General features: G+C 38.3%; 2 protein-coding genes across 5 annotated transcripts in view; both read left to right on the plus strand.

Annotated features, from left to right (window-relative positions):
- LOC134842618 (serine-rich adhesin for platelets-like) overlaps positions 1-20,152 on the plus strand; it is a 72,304-nt gene that overhangs the window by 29,393 nt on the left and 22,759 nt on the right. For 3 of the 4 annotated variants that reach the window (XM_063859037.1, XM_063859039.1, XM_063859040.1), the window contains 3 exons: positions 3,035-3,061; positions 3,323-3,576; positions 3,976-4,720. In XM_063859037.1, the coding sequence (XP_063715107.1) occupies positions 3,035-3,061; positions 3,323-3,576; positions 3,976-4,720 (1,026 nt within the window). The remainder of the gene's footprint in view (positions 1-3,034; positions 3,062-3,322; positions 3,577-3,975; positions 4,721-20,152) is intronic. The other variant, XM_063859038.1, reaches the window with a different exon arrangement.
- LOC134842619 (uncharacterized) lies at positions 4,732-12,825 on the plus strand. Its single transcript, XM_063859041.1, has 3 exons — positions 4,732-6,690; positions 7,227-7,541; positions 10,969-12,825. The coding sequence occupies exons 1-3, from the start codon at positions 5,250-5,252 to the stop codon at positions 12,774-12,776; spliced, it is 3,564 nt and encodes a 1,187-aa protein (XP_063715111.1). The 5' UTR covers positions 4,732-5,249; the 3' UTR covers positions 12,777-12,825.

A 20,152-nucleotide genomic window follows, 5' to 3' on the forward strand; every position in this document is an offset into this window, starting at 1 on the left:
TCTCCTTGATGGAGGAAATAGTTCAAATGATCGAAATAGGAGTAGCTTAATTTGTTTGGGTAACAAAAACTTAAGTTGTTTTTAAGAGTCGATGAGCGTAGTTCAAACTCTAATATAGGTCGCGATGGTTTTTTGTTCGTTGTTTTTTTTTTTCAGGAAAAGGATCAAATTTACTTTTTCGTGGTTTTACTTATGATTTATTTTAAGGCTCAGTTAAATGGCAGGCAAATTCCACTGTCCAATAGCAAAAGTGTAAAGGTCACGAAAAACGTGATCGATTTCTAGTTTCGAAAGTGGGAAGAGTGTCAATCATTAGTTGTCTAGATTTTCAAAGAGCTTTAATGCCCCCCTTTTTCTTTGAAGTTCGAAAATTGAAATTTTTTCAAAAAGTAAGGCTCTCTTTTTGTTTGCTGTTCATGTGCATTCATTGAGTTAATGTGCCTTATGGTTAATGCGTTACTAGATGTACTGGTAAAAAAGTTTCAGATGTATTTTTTTTGTAGGATTAATTTATTTCGGCCCAATTTTTGTCGGCTTAGTTGTCGGGTGTTTTTTTAAAGCTCAAAACAATTCATTATTAAATTCGAAGAAAATAACGCGATGAAAGGTTTTTTCACACACGTTTTATGAACACACTTTTTAATAAAAGCTACATCTTTCAGTTTTTAAAGAAAAAAACTTTCGAATAATGTATTGTTTCTGATTATAACTTCAAATTCAGTCGACCATTCGACGCATGAGGCACTTGCTTGAGACGGCAAAGGCTTGTGGTTAGAATACGACCGGGACCTGTTTTTTGCAAAGTTTAGTTATTTATGCTTTTTCGGACTATCGTCTGTTTGCCTATTTTTGTCGGCTTGATTCCCGTAGTTCTATTTTTTTGAAGTTTCAGCTTTCTTCGAAGTTGCAGTAACACGCTTCGAAGTTGCAGCTTGAGATGAAGCCCTTTTGCTGACTAAGTTCCCGCGGAAATTATTTTTTTGAAAGTTCATTTTTTTCTTGCGTTCGGAAAGCTCTTTGTAAATTTCCTTTCGATGCGGGTAATGTTGTTCAGGATATTTTGGGCTTTTGCATTATTTGTTTCATTTTTTTTTTCAGTTTGTTATTTGAATTCACTCATAGTCATTCGTTTTGAATCGCAAGTGATGCGAAGCTCAGCTTTGCCTCTCTGTACACTTTTCCAACTGTCTATTGGTATGTATGTTTCAAAAGCCTTAGTATCACAGCAGCCAGAGTGTATTAGTAAAACTATTCCTTTTTTCCCACATTATGTCTCAATTTTGGTGCTATTTTGGTGGCAACTTTGTCAAGTTTTGGCAGCTCAACTATTGATCTTTTTTCAAATTCAGTTCATTTCTTTTGTTAAAAGTAAGACAAGATCCACTATCGAACAGCAAAAGTGTTAAGGTCTTGAAAATTAAGATTGACTTCAAAAGTGGGTTATATTTTTCAGATTTACTACCGGAATAAAATTGTTTATCTATTGATCCAGTTGTCTCAAATTGAGTTATAGCAAAAAAAATTAAATCATAGATTATTAATAGATTATTAATCATAGATTAATAAATCATAGTTCAAAGAGCCTAAATGGCATCTGTTTTTTGTTTTGAATTTCGAAGGTTGAGATTTTTTCGAAAAAACAAGTCGGTGTTTTTGTTTCTGTTTAATTGCGTTTATTAGCTCTTTTCCAACTTTCTGTTGGCTATGTTTTTTTGCAATTTTTGATTTGTCTATGATTTTTTTTCCAAAAATAAATCTTACGAGAATTTCGTTTGACATAAAAATGAAAAGGCCGTGAAACTTTTTCTGATACTATGTATCGCTAGATAGTTAAACCCATTTGCTGCAATTTTCTTTGGATTTTCGCCTCCAAATGTTGATTTTTGAAAGTCGATCTTTAATCTTATTGTTTTGAAACTCAAAAATTATTTCGAAATGTAGTTGGGTTCATTGACACTTTTCCAAATGTATGTTACCCATGTCATAAACGATTTTGAATTTGAAAGCCCTCAAGAGGACGTAATTTGTTCAATAAAACTCGATGTTTCCGTTTTCCTTGAATTGATTAACGCTTCTTCAACTTTATTTTGGCTGTTTTGGGAGTGCTTTCTCAATGCCCCCCCCCCCCCTCCCCCCACAATTGTAGTTGCCAAATCTTTCCAAAGGATCCCACCATTGGTATGTTATAACAACATCCATTTTTGGCTGACTAACCAAAAAATTTTTAAAGGCGCCTTTGGCGATAAATTAACCATTTTTGAGGGGGGGGGGGAGGGGGGGGAGCGCCGAAAAAACACAATTTTTCGGTCAAAATTTTCCAATAAGTGCTTTTTTGGCCTTTTTTTGCCTGCGGCGCAGAAACTTGCCTGCGGTGCGCGGTGCAGAAAAATTGTAAAAAAAAAGTAAGGTCCTTATTATACTTTTCGGAGAGCTCGGAAAGTCAAAAAATAAATATAATTCAAATAAAATAAATAAATATAATAATTTCTTTTTCGAAAAACCGCCCCCCCCAACTAGAAAATTTTTGTGCATGTCACTGGGTTTAATTGAGCACTTTTCGTATCAGCTGATATCAGTTAGAAGCCAAAGGAAATTACCACTAAATGAAGTTATGGGGATTACTTTTTTTCACGAAAATTGTGACCGCAAAAGGTTTCCGATAGGGTTAATTGACGTTCGGTTTTAGGCCGTTGGGAAAAGATTTTTTTTGCAATAGTGTTTCACCAATCGGTCAATTGACAATCGAGCGAAGAGTGACGAAATTAAGTCAAAATTGTTTCTTCCTAAACAAAAAAGATGGGCTTAAATTATTTCGGAGAGATGTTGGTTGTGGTATTTGATTTTTTGGATGATAAATATGATTGTGTTACCTGTGGAAGATAAGGGGCTTTGCAAGAATCAGGTTGTGGTATTGGCAGTGCACTCTACCTCCCAACTCTGATTAGCCAGTGTGTCTTTGACCAGTTGGTCTTCTGGCTGAATTTGCAATTTAGCTCAGTTCACTCTTATGTGCCGGTTGACGTTTTTGCTGCAGGATACTGCGTGGGATCCTGTTTCCGAGGTAATTGGAACAATGAGCATGCTGTATTCTGTCTGTGTCTTTCCTCTCTCTCTCTATCCTTTTTTCCATGCGAGCATGAGTAGATTAGTTGTCTCATTCTGTGTTGTGTAATATTGGATGATGAAATTCAATAAAATTCAATTAGTTGTCGAAGCGGACTTTTTTTTACAATCCCCACTATTTGCATAATCTCCAATTTCATGAGATTTTTCAGGTTTCATTTTTCTCCATTTTAGTTAGTGGGTTGATGATGTTTTGCAGGATCTGGTGCTGAGATTTCTGCGGCGAGCAGCCCAAAATCTGAGCCAGGTGTTCCGAGTCGTGGTTCCCAGTAAGAAGCTGCCGATCCAGGACAGACGGCGCATCCTGGCCAAACAGCTGTCTGACTTCGTGAGTATCTACTCCAAGGACACTCACACAATCAGTGCCCGCGAGAACAAGACAGCAGCCACTCAACAAGAGCACAAAATCCCTATCTCTGACCAGATATTCCAACAATTTCTTGATTTGTCCAAGTTAGTTATATCTCCTACCCACTCGCCTCAGGCATTGAATTAAATCATTGTAGAAGCCAGGGGTGGATTCGACCCTTTTCACATTATTTTATAGCATCCATTTTCGACCCAGCAACCCTAAAATTTTGCTTAAGCGGCCTTTGGCGCCTATATATACTTATTTTTCAAAAAGTTGCCTGTGGTGCTTTATAGTGTTCTGAGGGGCTATTGCAAAATCAATTTTAGCGACCTAAAATAAGTAGACAAAATTTTTGAAGTTCGAAAAAAGTTTTAAACAAACCGAATGAATTGCTCGAATAGAGTCGGCAATAAGTTTCTAAAAGGTTTTATCGAAGTTAATATATATAATTTACTTAATGGAATCTTGAGCGGGATCAAGTGATGTGTGTTCTGATGTAGCGAGAATGATCTGGAAGAAGTGCTGACTTTGTTTACTAAAATCAACAAATCTGCCAGCATTTTTCTGGGAGGAATTCAACAGTTGGCCGAACAGCAGAAGGACTTGCTAGGCGAACAGAATAACCAGACCAGTAGTGCAGACGAGGATTTGAAGATGAAGGAGAAGCGGAAGACGTCTACGGAGAAGCAGAGCAGCTCCTCCACTGCTGTGACATTGCAGCCGCTGCCTACAGACTCTGTTGGGGGTGCAGTATCAGATCAAGATGGAGGAGGAAGACGACGAGATCATGTCGCTACTTCTCAGTCCGACTCGAAGGGCGACCACGAAGTGAGAATGAGAAATGAGAAGAGCGGTGGCAGCAGTCACTGCAGTCAACAGCAGCCGGGCAGCCCAGAAAACAGAGAAAGACAGTGGACTACAGCGGCTACAGTTGGACTGGCACTCCATCAACACTCCTCCGCCAACACTCCTCTGGGCGACAAGATGATGCTGATGGAGGAGGGGGGTTTTAATCACAATCACAAGGCAACAGCTGCATCCCGTCGGAGACCCCCCTCGGGTGCAGTTACTACTGCTACTGCAGACGTAAGCACTGGCACTGGTCTAAGTGGTGCGGCGGTCGGAAGCAGTAGTAGACTATTAGTGGCGAATGGGGGCCAGCGGGACAGAAGCGTGGAGAGGAGGGATCGATCTGTAGAGAGGGAATTGTTTCTTCATGAGGAAACCACCTCCACGCGCGTACAGGTCTTATTCATTTTCATTATATTCTGTTCTATTCTACGGACCCTTTTGAACCGTCACTACTGTGCTAGAGAAAATAGAAAAGCCTGTTATGTAGGGTTTTGCCTTTTTGTTTTTAATGAATGCTTGGATGTGTTCTTGACTTTTCTAAATTTTGGTATAGTGCTTGATTATGTGCTGTTCTAACTCCACTAATGGTGTGAGAAAGGGCTTTGGATTGAGGTGTGCTTGTTTTAGTAGCTAGTAATACCTCTCGCAAAAAAAACCCGCCCAGTCCAACACTTGAGTGACGTTTGGAGAATAAGTTGTGTTTTTGATAGATCTCGGTTAACTCTCAACAAATGCAGAGTAGAATGTATAGAATGAATCTGTGGCTTGATTAGCTTGCTTTCGTTTATTGTTAGTTTGTGTTTCGTCAGTCATGTGTTAAATTACAAATTATAAGACTTTTTTTATCTATCTAATTGTTCAATATATTGCTGAAACTGTCTCGAATATTACGTGCAATTTATAATAACGTAGAGTAGACTGAATGATCTGTGCCATGAGTACTGAGTCTACCTCTGCTCCTGATCCTTCTCTGGGCCTCGTTTTTCTGCAGCAATGGCTCAAAGCGCTTGGATTTCCTTCCCTTTCATCACAAGAAGAAAATACATGCGCCGAACGGCAGCCGAGGATGGCTCCCATCGGGAAGGCGTGTCAGACTGGTAATGTAGTCTCGTTGGTGAAGATTCTGTCCAAGCACAAACACCTTGCCAACTGCAGTGCCGTCATTCCAGAAATGACTCATCTCACTCCTCTGTTTGTTGCCTGTGCCACGAATCGGTCCAGCATCGTCGATCTTCTGCTCTATCGGTATGGAGCCACTCTTTGCGCTGAGAGAGCACACAGTTCCCTCACTGGTACTAGTGATTCTTCATCGACCACCTGGGATTCACATAGCACAACAGAAGTGGAAGTACCTCCCCCACCTACTCTACCCCCGTGGCCGAACTGTATTCACATGGTATGTGTGAATGGACACGTGCCACTGTTGCGTAAACTGTTGCTTCACTCCGTAATTGAACTTGTCCCCACTTCGCCCACCAAAACAGAAGCAACACTTCAAACTCATAAGGGGGGCGACAGCGGGAGAGTGTGTTTAGGTGACCCTTTCACACATAGCTTCATCCATCCGTTCACTCTAGCCTGTTTGTGTGCAAATGTAAACGTGGTGTCTTGTCTGGTGGACTTCTATCAAATGTGGACTGACGACGACCACTGCGACCTAACCCAACTGCACTTTATTGGATTCAAAAGTTTACACTGTACCTGTTTTTCGCGCAGCGCGCCCTTGTTGAAGTATCTTCTCAAACAGGAGCGCTTTAAGAAATGTATCAATGAAATGCTGCCTAGTGAAGAAGAAAATTTGCATGTTACAGCCTATCAGTTGGAGTTGTGCGAAAGAATAATGCGCCAAGTTGTCTCCTGCAACGAACAATTTTCCTTTTTGAACAGAGTGCTTTGTGTACGATCGAACAAGTGGTCGCCTCTTAGTATTTGTGTAGCAATGGACTGGGCTGAAGGCGCACAAATTCTGATGGAAGAAGGCGCCAATATTTGGCTAACCTCACAGAAAGAAGATCTCCCCTCTGTAATACACTTGGCTGCGCAGATGGGAAGCAAACAGGTGCTTAAGTGCCTGATTGAACATGTTGATCTGCACTGGGATATGCTGGACATTGATAGGCTGAGACAGAGAGTGGGAGGGGGAGGGGGAGGGGGGAGGTGTTTTGGAAACGACACTGCCTTGCACATGGGTGTGAGGGCGAGACATGTGGACTGCGTGCAACTACTGCTACACCACTTTCCACACTGGGCAAATGTTAGAGACACCAGAGGCAATTTGCCCATTCACTACGCCTGTCTCTTCAAACACCTGCCCCTCTTCTCGTGTCTGCTGCCCCACACGAAGTGTCCTCAATCAGTCACGGGTGAGTTGAACTGACTATTTGCTCTGAAGCTAAAGCCGAACTGAATGCTGCTGAGTTGTCCAGTGCCTACTGGCTAAATAAATGAAGGATGAAAAAAATCAAAATTCTCAGGATCATCATAAAAAGACACATAACCACAGATATCTTCAAAAAAATTATCACATAATTGACTCGGATTTGCAGTAGCCAAAAGCAGTTTTTATTAAACAAAAAACAAAGAGAATATTCAGATAATGAGGTAGTTTTTCTAAATCTCACTTTTGAATTTTGATAAGTATTCATTTTCTTAATTCACTTTCTTTATTTTAGGGGCTTATAGAGCAGTATTGCTTGTTTAATGTACAAGTGGTTATGTTATTGATAGCTGTGAACTAATTATGACAATTCGTATTCATAAGCACTGAAATAATTAACCTCCTCGGTTCATCAGTCCCATGAAAGGGTACCCTTGAGTACCTTATTAAAAACAATAAAGACAGGCAAATGCTCTTCTATTGATGACTGTATTTTGTCTAAGAATTGGTGTTTTTTAATAGGTGAGAATGGATATACAGCTCTCCACTTCCTCTTTCTGCCCTCCTCCGAGACCCAGAGGCCACAGGATGGAGAGATGCAGACTGCTGCTGTTAGATTTATGCTGGATCAACTGATGCTTCTCCGCCCCCTTGGTCGCTGTGCCGATGATGTGGGTGTGGGTGGTGTGCTAGGCGTGAGAGACAGAGTGGATGGATGCACTGTGCTTCATTTGGCCACTGAGTTCCACCCATCTTCGTCCCTTCTCCACTATCTGCTAGACATGACCGCAGCTTCCCACCATCCAAAACTCCTGCTTCAATTGCCGGACTGTGACGGTTAGTTCACACCTCCATCCCACCATTTTGGGAGATGTCCATTATTTAATATTAGATCGTTTTTGTGATTTGGTTCTCAAAAACTACCCTTTCAAAACGGGGCTGAGGGCTCAATCGAAGAAGATATTTTGGGGATTTCCCTGTATGAGCCGATACTGGTAGAAAAACCGCTATGAACTTTGAAAAAAAAAGAAATTTTTATTCTTTTTGTGAAACTCACCCTGCCAAATCTGAGGTTGAGGATATTGAGATCTCTTTAAATATTCCCCTCTAGGCTAGCTGGTAACCAATTGCCACTCCTATAGAGAAATATTTCACTGATTAAGTAAGTATATATGAGTTTTGTACTTGGTAACGAAACTCCCCCTTTTGCAAAAGGGGGTAATAGTTTAAGAGATCCGGATACCCAAATAAGCCTATAAATACTGTAATAACACTTGCGAAGCAATGTGTTATAGTGCGAACTTTCTTTTTTTCAACCTAAGTCGCACATATTGTTGCGATTTTTGTTGCGACGTCTAATTTGCTGCATCGAATTGGCATGACAGCTTATTTGTTGCACCTTTACAGCTTACTGATAGCATATGCTTTGACATTCGAATAGTTATAAGTTTACACAGTTGATGAATTTTTAATTCATTCATCAAGTGAACTGAAGAAAGTTATTTGTTTCAAACATCATAACAATAATAAAATCTCGATTTCGAAAATTTTCTAACCCAATGTGTCGCAATTTTTTGAAATGCATTATTTATACATAATGTGGCTTTATGATTTGCAATTTATTATTTGCAAAATTGTATCTTTTTTGTATTTTGTGCTACTTTTGCTGCATCGAATTGGCAATTTATTAGCATATGTACGTGCGTTATTGGTGGCTAGTTTTTGGGGCTTTTAAGCATGCGTGGTTGAATGGTTTGTGCGTGAGACTCAAATTTGCTAGGTCGCAGATTTCTGCTAATTCGAGTTTTTGCTAAGTCTACGAGTTTTTGCAAATTCGAGGCTTATTTCTACTTTTTCTTATGTCACTTGATAGAGCTAATTTTGGTCGTGTTATCGCAAGTGTTTGCGAAGCACAGCTTTGCCTCTGTGTTACACATACGAAGTGTAGTTATGTATTATGATATTCTTGTTTTTCCAACCAAATTGTAAATGAAAGGGCTGGTGGCGCTTTTGCAGCATAAGTATTATTTTTGTTTACTTATATCGCCTTATATCGTTGTATCTGGCTTATTGCTGCTTAGTGTTAAAAGAGTTTTAAGCGTCCATGGGGCAGATGCTAGGGCGTGTGACTCTTAATCGGGAGGTCCCAGATTCGAATCCGGCACATTTATGGTGAGGCTATCTCCAAAGGAAGATTATGTTAATTGAGACGTTTACGCACTACCCTGTATGATAAATTAGGTCCCAGATTCGATTCCGGCACATTTATGGTGAGGCTATCTCCAAAGGAAGATTATGTTAATTGAGACGTTACGCACTACCCTGTATGATAAATTAGGTACCAGATTCGATTCCGGCACATTTATGGTGAGGCTATTTCCAAAGGGGGATTATTTTAATTGGGGCGTTTAGACACTACCCTGTATAATAACTCTGCCATGAAATTGCGAACATTTTTCTTTTTTGTGTAAGAGTCATGAACGTAGTGAATACTTTTATTAAGAGTTTTGAACGCAGTGAGGACTCTAATATAGGTCTTGGTTTATATATTTTTTTTGAGGGAAAAGTCTTCAAATTTGTTCACGCTCAATTTTGATTTTAAGCGTTTGACTTTTAATTTCATTTCAAGTTCACTTCCTTCCGTTTGTTATTCACTTCGTTCCGTTTGTTAAAAGGAAGGCAAACTCCACTATCGAACAGCAAAATGTAAAAGTCACGAAAAAGATGATCGATTTTGATTTTCGAAAATGGAATTTAACTTTCAGATACCAGCGAAATTTAATTTTTACCTTTTGATTCATTTTTCTAGAATTCGATCCAGTTTTCTATTTGATCAAAAAAAGCACCAATCTTGAAATTCGAAGAACTTTAAGAGCATAAATTTTTTTCCTTAGTCTTTCAGTATCCTTGCGTTCATTAATTTGTCCAACAGTCAGCTGGCTATGATATAGGTCTTGGTTTTTTTTTGTTTTTTTTTTAAAGCAAAAGTCTGAAAATGGGCATGGCTGTGATTTTTTTTCTGAAATACTTCAAAAAAATTGTTCGCTTAATTCTTTTTTGCGGTTTCACTGATGATTTCTTTTGAAGTTCAACTACCCTTGCAATAAGCGAATCGCTGTTTCAATTGCAAGACATGTGTGCCTCGAAGTTTCCTCGATGAGTCTTTAAAACAAAAATAGTCATCGAAACGAATGCAATTCAGGCCTTCTTTAAGTGTGGCGAGAAAGCGGAGATCAATATCGATACGTGGATAGGAAATTGACGGTGAACTTGAAAATTGGCGGTGAACGGTGAATTTTTGATAGCCTAACGGACCATATGACCATTAAAGTCCCTCCCTGGTGATTGAGCTGTTCTAGTTTGCGAAGTGAACAGAGACTCGGAAACCACGCAGGTTAACCGAATAAAATTATTGACCTTACACAAGTTTTGAATAAATTAAACTTCAAACCGGATGGCACATTTTTTGGCATATTATGTCGCAGCTAATTGAAAGTTCGTCTTGCTTTAATTAACTTCTTCGCGATGTGATAATCCAATTTCAAATTAATATTTTTTTCCTCTGTCTCCGTTTTTTTTTTAAATTGCATTATTTTCTACAAATTGCATTGTTAAACGGTACAAATAGCCTAAAAGTTCTGAATTATCTAAATAATCTTATTTCGGAAATGGAATTTAGATTTCTGAATTCCCTGCGAACTATAAAGGTGTCGATCATAAATTGTCCTAGAAACTCAAGAGCCATTAGATTATCAATTTTTTCTTCGAAATTCGAAAATTTAAAATTTCAAAAAACGGCGTGTTTTTTTTAAACTTGTTTGTTGACTTTTCCCCAACTGTAAGCAGATTATGTTTCAATTATCTGGTGGCTCTGTTTTTTTGCATTGAATAGACTCGGAGAAATTAGAACTTGTGGAAACAAACCATGCTAGAGTAAGGATAGCCAGTTTTTCTGGAAGTAGCATAGGATATTCGGACCACAGTCATCTATGTCACGATACTATTGTTAGCGAAAATATATAATCAAAACAATTTTTCCCCCTAAGTAGTTTTTGGGCGATATGAGATGATTCAGTTAGGTAATAATTTGCAACAATCAAGTGATTTTAGCCAAAATAAAAATAAAATTGCATAAGGATTAGATCAGAAGTTTACTCCTCCGTGTAAATTAGTCAGAAAAACGCGAAGAAATTGAGAATTTGAGGGTGTTCAAAGCAGGTTTGGCGAAGTGAATTCGTAAATTGGAGAGTTGTGTTGTGTTTAGGGAGGACAGTGCTACACTATGCGGTGAGTGGTGACCAGTTGGAGGTGGCCGACAAACTGATCGGAGAGTGCGGAGCCAGCGTGGATGTGGAAGACATCGAGGGACACACTCCACTCCACGTGGCCACCTCAGTTCCCATGTGTGCACTGCTGTTACGTCACGGCGCTCATATAGACGCCAGGGACTCAAACGGTCGCACGGGTCTGCATCTGAGTGTGATGAGGGGCGAAGGACACCGAGAAGCAGAACCTTCTACGTCATCTTCTCTCATTGCTTTCTTCCTGGACAAATCTGCAGAGATAGATGCCACAGATTGTATGGGCTGGAATGTGCTGCACCTCGCTTGTCTCTTCACTCCCCCGCCTCTTCTCCTTCGGACCCTGTCCATGCTACTAAGCAGAACGAGGGCCACTGAAGGAATCGGACGAGAAGAAGGAGCTGTTGATATGAATCTGAATAGTTCAGTTTCATTGCAGCGTGACTATAGTAGTAGTAGCAGCAGCAGCAAAGGAACATTAATCAATTGTGCAATGCGGACAGACAAAGACATGCTGAGTTTGCAGTTGATTCGACTGCTGGTTGATAGTGGTGCTAACAAATGCAATGTGGCCTCTGCGTTATTTGAGGCAGTTGGCAAGAATCTGCTACAGACATTCTCTTATCTCATCGATTATTTCAGTGGAGAAGTGTCGCTTGAACTTAGGAAGCAACTCGCTTTCTCTGCCATCCGAGAAGCGAAGCTGTCGTTTGTCATGTTCTTCTTTGATCATTCAGATGATAACGGCAGTGGACAGCAAGTGGCAATTGCCGCCTCTGACATCTGTCAAGTGACCCTTGAGGTCCCCTTTAGTAGGAGCAGTAACGTGTTGCTGTATCCCATAGAGATGTGTTTGGCTGCCACTGTTTCAGCCGTGGCCTCCGTCGCTCATTCGTCCACCACAGAATCTGCTCCTGAACATAATCGTGGTAGCCTGTTTGAGGTGGAAGAGCTATTAGAGGCACACGCACAAGTGTTTAATTTCCTGTTCCAGCTCTACACCGGCAGTAATAGTAGTGGACCAGTGTACAAGTTCGACTTCCTCACAGGCGCCGCCACGCCTCTCCTGGCTACGAGCCTTCAGTACGCATCTAGGCACCAGACTCTGTTCCACATGCTCACTCAGTGGCTCCTACTCAACTCCTCTTCCTCAGTTGTGGTTGACCCCATACCCGCCGTGACCAAACTTGGGGACCTGTCCAGTTCAGAAATCATGCAATCAAATAACTACAGCAATCGTCGCTCGCGCCAGCCACTGCAGGTGTCAAGTCTTTGGTTCATACTCTCCGTCTCCGACTGTTGTGCCTCCTGCAGAAGCTATTGGAATCGGTTTCAGTTTAGACTGTGGAGGTCTTTGTTGACTGCTTCTACGAGTGATGAATCCGAAATTAATGTACCACGTCAGTCGGCTCCATCTGGACTTGCCTTGCTAATTTCGCTGTCTCTAGTCTCCAACACTGACAAGTGGGTCAAGGACGTCGTCTCGTCCTTAAGCGCAAGCAACGCCAGTAGCAACAGCAACAGCATCCTCTGTCTGCTCAATGAGGAATGCCCGGGAAGTTTGAGGGAGCTGAGTGCATCGGTAGTTCGGACCACCTTGTTTACCCCCGAAGAAGTGTTACAGTTACAGTTTGACAAGAAACTGCCTCTGCATTTAGCGAAGCTTGTCGGAAAGAGTTTTTCATCGCTAGATAATCAAACAAAAGCTTTGATGGCACAGTGCTCCGACGTAGTAGCCAAAAGGGCAGCCGCCGTCAATATGTGCAATTGATTGTGACTATTTGCATTAAATTAAATGTTAATGAACAAACCCATTGTTAATCACCACTTATTTAAGTGGATCGAGTTTTCAGGCGTTCCCTAGCTAGAATTTCTGCTTATTTATTTGAGTAAATCAACGTACTAATAAAAAGGTCTCAAGTGCATTGTAATTATTGATACTGATTTATTTGGTGTCGATGAACATTATTTAGAGGGGATATTCTCATGATAGAGGTACCGACTTTAACCAATCAGAAATGTTAGTCGTTCCTATTGGCTAAATCACGTTTGCGCAAAACCGAAGTCATTATTAACAGGAAATCAATTATAGCTGGAGCACAGAATTCTTTTTTCATTTTTTAAAAATCGGTTCAAGGTGTTTTCCAGTACCCGACTTCGATTTCGCTATATTTGAGATTGCGTGTAGCTGCTATTTTCTAATCGCTCAATATTAATTTATATGGCCTAGATTTATTCGAATTCTTTAACCTTGCGATAGCAAGGGTATTGCAATCAGGTACTAGACTTTTTACCGTTGATAACTTCGTTCACAGAATGGTCAAAATTAGAAATGGCAAGTATAGGTTCTCAGTTCGAATGAATTAAAATTTTGTGGTGTCTCCGTCACATTTGGTCTGGGGTTAACAAATACGCAGGGGACCGTAAAGGTCCTGGGTTCGAATCTGGCAGGATCTGTTTTTTTTTTTCAAACGAGAATTTTTCGTTTCAGAAAAGTTGTCGGCTTATTATTTATCTGCTTTTAAGTTTTGTCGGATTAGTTGCCGCATCTTAGAATTGTTTTTTTTTCAGATGCGCATTTAACATTATAGTTGTTTTTAGTGTTTTGATCTACTTCGGTTTGTTATTTTTTTAAACTTGACTTCGTATTTTCTTTTTTTTTCGCTTGAAAAATTATTTTGCCCAATTGATTTCGGCATATATTCAATTGGCTAAGTGACCTCACTATGAGTAGTTTCGACAACTAATTTTCATGCTCACCTCTGTGTATTGCACAAATTGCTAAAATCTTAATTGAATTTAAAGTTTTTCTTGACAACATTTTTTCTTTACTTTTTTGTCGGCTTGATAGATTTCAGCCTTTATTATATGAGTCAATAGTCTCATATTGCGTCTCAAAGTTTATGATTGCGTGTGTATGTTTTGAGGGTTAGGAGAACTTAATAGTTTTTTATTAGTTTTTAAGTTTAGTAAGTTTTTTTTATTAGTCTTTTAGTTTAGTAAGTTTTCTTTGGCTTTTGTCTTTTATTTTCCTTTTTTGGGATTTTCATATATCGGCTGATTGGGCTCATTTTGTTTCATTTAACGAGCAAAGAAAGTGTGTTATGAGCATGAGGGGACGTAACGTTTTGTCTGAAACTCGTTGATTTTTTTTTCGGTTTAGAGGGTTTCTACTAAGCTATTTTCGGCTTTGTTACCACTTGGTTTTGTTTCTTCCGATGCCAATTTCTCATTTCATTGTCTTGACATGTTTTTGTTTCGATCAGAATTTTTTGATTATTTTTTTTCGGCTCGGGATTTTTTTTTAAACTTTGCTAGCCATGTTTATACCTAGACTACAACACTTTTGGTGTAAGTTCCCTCTCTGAAGAGGTATGCTAAGTTGTGGATAGAATTGTTTACTAGACTTTTTTTCCAGTAAACAATTCTATCCACAACTTTGGTACCTTGGTTCAGTATGAATTCAAATTTGTAGTGTATATCGCACACTTAGCCTGGTGGTAACGAATACGTCTGGGATGGCAAAGGTCCTGGGTTCGAATCTGACCAGAACCCGTTTTTTAAACGGCTGATGTTCCGGTTCAAAAAAAATTCGCCTTATCGTTTGTCTGCTTATTTTAACGGCTTAGTTGACGCATCTGAGAATCGCTTATTTTAGCTGAAAACAATTTTTACTGCAATTATTTTAAGCATTTTAAAAGTCCGGCATGATCGAAATTTGCTTTTCAATTTGTAATTTTACCAGCTCGATTTGTTAAAATGTCACTTTATTTTTTCATTGTTTCTTCTTTTTTTATCGGCTTAATAATTTTCGGCTTCATATCGACGACCTAGTGGCCTCTTTTTGCGTTCCTACGTCCAAAAAAAAACTTTTGTCCGCGTGTGTGTGCTCTGAGGGGAAAAGCGACTTAACAGTTTTTATAAGTGAAGGATTTTTTGAATTTCTTATCGGCATGAAAGGTTTCTGCTCAGGTTTTTCGGCTTTGTTACCGCTTGGTAACCATAAATTAAAATCAAATCAAACGTTCGGCGCATCTGGAGTAAAGGTAAAACAACTGCTTGAGACGGCAAAGGTCTGCGGTTTGAATCCGGCCTTTTTTGCAAACTAGAGTTCTTGTGCTTTTTCGGATTATCTTCCGTCTGTTTATTTTTGTCGGCTTAGTTCCCGTGGCTCGATGCTTCAGCTTTATTCCAAGTTGCTGTAACCTCCATGCTTGAGACGACAAAGCTCGGGAGTTCGGTTTCAGTTGAAACTTGTTGTTCTTGCAAATAAAAAATTTTGGCTAATTTAGATTATTGTCTGTCTGCTTATTTTTATCTGCTTATTTCCACAGAAAGGATTTTTTTGAAAACTTGGCTTCTGTATAGTATTCTCAAAACTCTTTGTAGAGTTTCTAATGTTGTAGGTAATTTTGTTCCGGATATATTGGACTTAAGTTGCAAATTCTATTGACCAAAACGATTTATGAATTTTTCCGTTTTATTTTCATAGTCAATCATATTTGTATCGCAAGTGGTGCGAAGCTCAGCTTCATCTCTGTGTTGAGGTTCTTGTGATTTCTTGTAGATTTTGGATTACACAATCCTTATTGGCTAAAAGTAACTGAAAATAAATATCCAACATTTGGTCCTTCATCATGGGGGAAGCCGCCATTATTAAGGTCGCGTGGTTTATTTTTATTACGCTCAGTAATAGTTTGAGTTCATTTCCTAGAAGAAAGGCAAACTACGTTCTCCAATTACGAAGTGCAAATGGCATAAAAAACCTTAATGACTTGATTTTTCGAAAGTGAGTTTTTGGATTTCTCAGCAGAATAGAGAAAGTCTATCTGGTTTATCTAATTGGGTTGGTTTTCGAGAATGTGGGTTCGTTCTAATGATACACGATTCTTGAATGTCAAAGAGCTTTAGTGTGATAACACGAGTGTAGCGTTCCGTGATAGAACGATGCAAATTTTTTCCAACCTAAGTCGCAAATAAAAAGGTTACTTATAGTGTCAATTTTGCATCCTTAGGCTGCATACGCATTATAATATCATGGGCTTTGACATATGATTCGCAATAAGTTAGCACAGTTGACGCTTTTTTAATTCATCAATTGAACCGAAAAAGTTTATTTGTTTTATAAAACAGTATAATAATTATAATCACATTTCAGAATTTTCCCAACTCGATATACTTCGCGACTTTTTTTGCAAGGCATAACTTAGAAGCAATTTGTTTATATACATCTTAATTTATTTCTGAAAAGTTTGAGTTTTTGTGCATTTTTAAAATCCTGAATTTTTTGTTCTTTTCTGCTCGTGTTTGCGAAGTTGCATCTTCGCTCTGTATAGTTTTTATTAGCTTCGAAAGTTTTTACATCAAAATTAAACTTGCTTTTCAGGCACACATGGTTTTTGAGAAAAATACTACACCTGAGGTGGTAAAGGTTCTGTGTTTGAACCAGACCAGAATTTTTTTTATTCAAAAGGGAAATAATCTGTTTCAAAAATTGTCGACCTGTTGTGTGTCTGCTTATGTTTGGTCGGCTTCCTTGTTACGGATTTTTGCTGGGCCGTAAGTAATTTTTATTGTAACTGAAAGAGGTTTCATTTGTTAGTGTAATTTGTACACTTACTAAGTTTGTAATTTTTTTCGCTGGTTTGTTTGGCTTCAGTTTTTTTGCTTATGTTTTATCGAGTAAGTGACCTAGTTAAGCGTTGTTTTAAAGGAAAAAAAAAGATTTTTACTCCTGTGTGTTTGCGGAGGGAGAGCGTCAAAGTTTATATTTTCGGAACTCTCAAAAATATCCAATTGAAAAAAAAAAGTCTATCTGGTTTATCTAATTGGGTTGGTTTTCGAGAATGTGGGTTCGTTCTAATGATACACGATTCTTGAATGTCAAAGAGCTTTAGTGTGATAACACGAGTGTAGCGTTCCGTGATAGAACGATGCAAATTTTTTCCAACCTAAGTCGCAAATAAAAAGGTTACTTATAGTGTCAATTTTGCATCCTTAGGCTGCATACGCATTATAATATCATGGGCTTTGACATATGATTCGCAATAAGTTAGCACAGTTGACGCTTTTTTAATTCATCAATTGAACCGAAAAAGTTTATTTGTTTTATAAAACAGTATAATAATTATAATCACATTTCAGAATTTTCCCAACTCGATATACTTCGCGACTTTTTTTGCAAGGCATAACTTAGAAGCAATTTGTTTATATACATCTTAATTTATTTCTGAAAAGTTTGAGTTTTTGTGCATTTTTAAAATCCTGAATTTTTTGTTCTTTTCTGCTCGTGTTTGCGAAGTTGCATCTTCGCTCTGTATAGTTTTTATTAGCTTCGAAAGTTTTTACATCAAAATTAAACTTGCTTTTCAGGCACACATGGTTTTTGAGAAAAATACTACACCTGAGGTGGTAAAGGTTCTGTGTTTGAACCAGACCAGAATTTTTTTTATTCAAAAGGGAAATAATCTGTTTCAAAAATTGTCGACCTGTTGTGTGTCTGCTTATGTTTGGTCGGCTTCCTTGTTACGGATTTTTGCTGGGCCGTAAGTAATTTTTATTGTAACTGAAAGAGGTTTCATTTGTTAGTGTAATTTGTACACTTACTAAGTTTGTAATTTTTTTCGCTGGTTTGTTTGGCTTCAGTTTTTTTGCTTATGTTTTATCGAGTAAGTGACCTAGTTAAGCGTTGTTTTAAAGGAAAAAAAAAGATTTTTACTCTTGTGTGTTTGCGGAGGGAGAGCGTCAAAGTTTATATTTTCGGAACTCTCAAAAATATCCAATTGAAAAAAAAAACTGCTCGACGGTAGTCCAACCAATTTTTGCCGGCTTAGTTGCCGATCAATTTTTGTGTCTGAATACTTATTAAACGCGAGTGTTTCTGTTTTTAAATTGAACATCTTTACAGCTAAATTTCTGAAAGTCTTGTAGTTATGGTTTTTTCCAAATGTTCTAATTGTTTTTCGACTTAGTGGCTTATGTTTCATTTTCTGTCTGCTAGCTTGAAATGCTATGTGTGTGTGGTATCGCAAGTGGTGCGAAGCACCGCTTCGCCTCTGTGTCCAAGCTTCATTTTGAAACTCTATCTGTCTCGATACGCTAAGTGAAACATTACCGTTGTGTTACATTGTGACTATTTTTCCTGGCCTGCAAGTGATGCGAAACACCGCTTGGTATCACTAACTTTTTCAAATCTAATGCTTAAATTTACGAGAAATTGTTTACTAAAAAGTTTGATAAATTTGATATTTTATTTAACGTTTTAACTGCCGATGAACATAGTGAAGACGCTTTAATAGGTCATGTTGATTTTGGTTTATTTCTTCAGTAAAAACTGAAAATTTTTTTACACCAAATTTGATCTTTTGCCCTTTGACTTTCAATTTTTTATTCTCAATTTAAATTCATACGCTAAAAGGAAGGCAAATTACGCTTTCTTAAGGAAGCAGAAATAGTACGAAGAAAAACGAATCTTTTCTAAAGGTTCGAACGTGAATTTTAGTTTTATATTTCTCAGTGGAAATTATTCCGAAACTCTAATTCGAAGTGTGCAAATATAATAGTACTGAATATTTTAGTCTTCAATAAATTAATATTAGTGAGCACGGAGTGAGTTTTAAATTTTTAAGGTCGTGGTTTTTTTGGACAAAGTGTTTAAATGTATTTCCGTTCAATTTTTTTTTATTTTGTCGGCAAAACTTTCGATTTCATCTTCAGTTATCTTTGTTTTGCCCAGTGAAATGGAAATTCCGCTCGCCAATAGCAAATGTGGGAATGGCTCGAAAAACGGAGCTTGATTTTTCATATGTTCATGTAAATGTTCATTTTCCGAGTGGAAATAAAAAACATTACCTTCTAGCTCAGCTTTCTAACTTGTTTTAGTTCTGTTTAAACGTTTCATCAGAGTGGATTCTCGGCGCTGAGGTGCTCTAATTTTTAAAGAGCTGAGGTGCTCTAATTTCTAAACTTTTTTATTATCAAATGTCTCTTTGAATTCCGTATCTCTTTTCCCATTATTCGCTATGTTTTCATTTCCATAAAACCTTAAAAGTTTGTTGCTGCAGTCTTTGCGTAGCGTAGCCTATTAAGAGTGAAAATATGAGATTTTGTTCGTGCTTAGTTCTGGTTATTACCCTCGCGATTGCAAGGGTATTGCAATTGGGTTCTTGACTTTTTTCCCGTGAACAGCTTTGTCCACAGGACTCATCAAACTGATGGTAACTTGGTTCATAATGAATTCAAAATTTGAAGTGTCTCTTACACGCTTAGCTTGGTGGTAACTAATGCGGCTGGGACGGTAAAGTTCCTGGGTTCGAATCTGACCTGGACCAGTTTTTTTTCAAACGGTTATTGCTACGGCTCAAAAAAAATTCTGCCTATTATTTGTCTGCTTATGTTTTATCGGATATGTTGCCACATCTAGGAACAGTTCATTTTAGCTGTAAACTATTTAAACTACAGTTGTTTTTATCATTTTAAAAATCCAGCCGAATCGAAATTTGCTTTTCACATTATTTGTAATTTTACCAGCTCGATTTCTTGAATTTTTTTTTTAAATCGTATTTCTTATCGGCTTAAAAAGTTTTGGCCTAATTAACAACTAAGTGGCCTCTTTTTGCGTCATTACGTCAGAAAAAATTTTTTTTGTGCGCGTATGTGTGCTCTGATGGGAAAAGGGACTTGAAATTTTTAATAATCATTGAATTTTTTTGAATTTCTTTTCGGCATGAAGGGTTTCTGCTCAAATTTTTTCGGCTTTGTTGCCGCTTGATAATTATAAATTCAAATCCGATCAAATATCCGGCGTACCTGGTGTAGAGATAAAATAAATGCTTGATGGCAAAATTTGCGGTTCGAATCTGGCCGGGCCTTATTTTGCAAACTATAGTTTTTGTGCTTTTTCGGATTATCATCCGTCTGTTTATTTTTGTCGGCTTAGCTCCCGTAGCTCGATAGTTCAGCTGTATTCCAAGTTGCTGTAACCCCATGCTTGAGACGACAATTTCCGGGTGTTCGATTCCAGTTGGACTTGTTTCTCTTGTAAATAGAAAATTTTGGCTAATTTAGATAATTGTCTGTCTGCTAATTTTTGTCGGCTCAGTTCCGCAGAAAGGACTTTTTGAAAACTTGGCTTCTTTATAGCATTTG

This window comes from Symsagittifera roscoffensis, chromosome 3 (assembly GCF_963678635.1).
Source record: "Symsagittifera roscoffensis chromosome 3, txSymRosc1.1, whole genome shotgun sequence".
Taxonomy (NCBI): domain Eukaryota; kingdom Metazoa; phylum Xenacoelomorpha; order Acoela; family Convolutidae; genus Symsagittifera; species Symsagittifera roscoffensis.

What these genes read in the sequence shown, in the direction of transcription:
- LOC134842619 (XM_063859041.1), top strand. Translation starts at nt 5,250, where the DNA reads ATGATCTGTGCCATGAGTACTGAGTCTACCTCTGCTCCTGATCCTTCT. An exon ending in GTGTCCTCAATCAGTCACGG is followed by an intron (nt 6,691 to 7,226) that starts GTGAGTTGAACT and finishes GTTTTTTAATAG; the next exon opens with GTGAGAATGGATATACAGCT. An exon ending in TCAATTGCCGGACTGTGACG is followed by an intron (nt 7,542 to 10,968) that starts GTTAGTTCACAC and finishes TGTTGTGTTTAG; the next exon opens with GGAGGACAGTGCTACACTAT.